This window comes from Perkinsus marinus (genome assembly GCF_000006405.1).
Source record: "Perkinsus marinus ATCC 50983 genomic scaffold scf_1104296965650, whole genome shotgun sequence".
Lineage (NCBI taxonomy): Eukaryota > Perkinsozoa > Perkinsida > Perkinsidae > Perkinsus > Perkinsus marinus.
In genome coordinates, this window is record NW_003204241.1 from 1 (window position 1) to 2,083 (window position 2,083).

A 2,083-nucleotide genomic window follows, 5' to 3' on the forward strand; every position below is an offset into this window, starting at 1 on the left:
CCCCAAGCTACTAAGCAGGAACAGCTCACTGCACTGTTGGACAACTCCAACCGTCTGAGTCGTATCATGCTCTACAAGAACAATCGCATCTCACATGGAAGTAGTTACGGTGGAAAACAGACACTCACTGAGAAGGACTAAGTCACAGCAGAAACGCCCGTCTTACATCAACAAACCGGGAAACACAACCGAAGATGCTCGTCCAGCAGTGGACGATCCTCTGCTTTCCGAAGTCTTGCTTTACCCGCATGTTGCATAAGTCGACCCGCAATGCTGTCGCAGTAATTATGGTCTATACCAGTTGCATATGTGAATGTGAAAATTGCGTGCTGTTACGGAATATGAAATGACCGGATGGACGAGTCATCGCTACAACTCTTTCAGAAGTTCCACAGGATAGATTACTAGCAATGCTAACCTCAACTCTGCGAAGCTTCGAATCGATTCGGCAACACGCATTTCTCGTATTTGCATATCACATTAGTACACACTGTATGAAGCCCCCCAAAAGTACTCTCTAGAGTCGGCCGAATCACCGCTCGACGGAGGTATGGCAAGAAGGCGCGATGAGAAGGCACAAGCGACGTTACGTGAGTCTGAGGGTAATGATGAACAGTCACATCACGATCCAATCAATGCTTGACATTCCTACTGTCTAGCGTGAATTTGGTAAAGACAATGCCAGTAAGAGCAGTGTGCATTATCATACCCAAGATAGATATGATAGTAACACCAACGTTGGTGTCGAAACACAGAGGCTCCTTACCACCGTAACCAATGGTGAACAAGGTCTGTACCTGAGGAATTGCAACACTATGGAATTCAATCATCCGTCTCAAATACCTACAACGAAGAAATAATAGTCTGAGAAGCTGTTGACACTACTCGCACAGACGTAATGTGGATCGATGAGCTGCAAGACAACTGCGTCAACACCTACAGTTAGAACGTATCTGAGGAAGGATTCTACGTCCATGGTTCAACGATTTCTGAGGGAACGACTACGTGATTGTTATATAGAGGAAGAGTTTCTTATACGGCAGCCTGATGATGGAAGCAAATGCATCGTAGAACCAGTTGAGATACAGCTGAGTTGAGTGAAAAGTAAAGCAGATAGTGCACTGGGGAGATCCACCTTGGTTCCACGAGGGATCAGCCTGTGGACGTTGACCTCACCGCGAGGGGAAATGATACTCCTGCGACCACCGCGCGTGAAGACTCTCATGTCGAACCAAGAACTATGCCTAACACAGAGGGACTGGCGTAGCGAGCATGGGCAACACCGGAATTTCAATCAACTCCTGAGCGAAGGGCTATGAGTCATAGCCTATGACTAATTCCTTCGACCCACTAAGATCACCAGAAAGACCTACTTCTACGAGAGCTATCGAAACTTGTTATACAAAGACGACTTTCGACACACAGATAACCTGTGTTTAACAACACGTTTAGCGTGACAGATCCTCAAAACAGTGTCTTCCTTTGACCCCCCATGAGCCCTTGTGAGCTTCAGTACTTGCCACTATTGACACCTTTGACATCGGAGTCATCCCACAGCGGAGCCGAGGAAGAGCGCCGTCCAGAGTGGTGACTGCAGCCGCGTGCCTACTATGAGAATGCGGTGAGTCAACGAGCTCCCTGGCAACCTTACTGTGTCGAATCTTTTCCTTTTGTAAGATGCAGCCCGTGGTAACCTATCAAACCCTTTTCTCGTATCTGACCTAGAAACCTCTCTCACGACAAGAACCACCAGCCCTGACTTCGGTGTTCCCATAGTGGTCCCCACTGCTACCTCCGATGGACCCGAGGAGAGGCTTTTCGACTTCATCCTTTCTTAGCAACGATGATGTCACAGCATAGTTCATTGGAATCAATACCTTATTACGACTAGAGTACTATGAACCGCCTTCTTTATACATAACGGTAATCTCTTCTTACTAGGTTTCTCGGACGAGGGAAGAGGGGATACAGCCTTCTAGACCTACTCTACCTCTTGTTGTGTATTGTTTCCGTTTGTCACCTATCGACTTAAGTTTATTAGTAGTGGTCCATACAATAATAATGAGCAACACGAATCGTGGTC

The 2,083-nt window shown here is 47.0% G+C and overlaps 1 protein-coding gene across 1 annotated transcript; it reads right to left on the minus strand.

Annotated features, from left to right (window-relative positions):
- Positions 1 to 632: 632 nt before the first annotated feature.
- Positions 633 to 1,225, minus strand: Pmar_PMAR005440 (hypothetical protein; the record flags this gene model as incomplete). Its single annotated transcript, XM_002769483.1, has 2 exons — positions 633 to 797; positions 1,136 to 1,225. The coding sequence occupies 2 exons, from the start codon at positions 1,223 to 1,225 to the stop codon at positions 633 to 635; spliced, it is 255 nt and encodes an 84-aa protein (XP_002769529.1).
- Between the last annotated feature and the right edge of the window lie 858 nt (positions 1,226 to 2,083).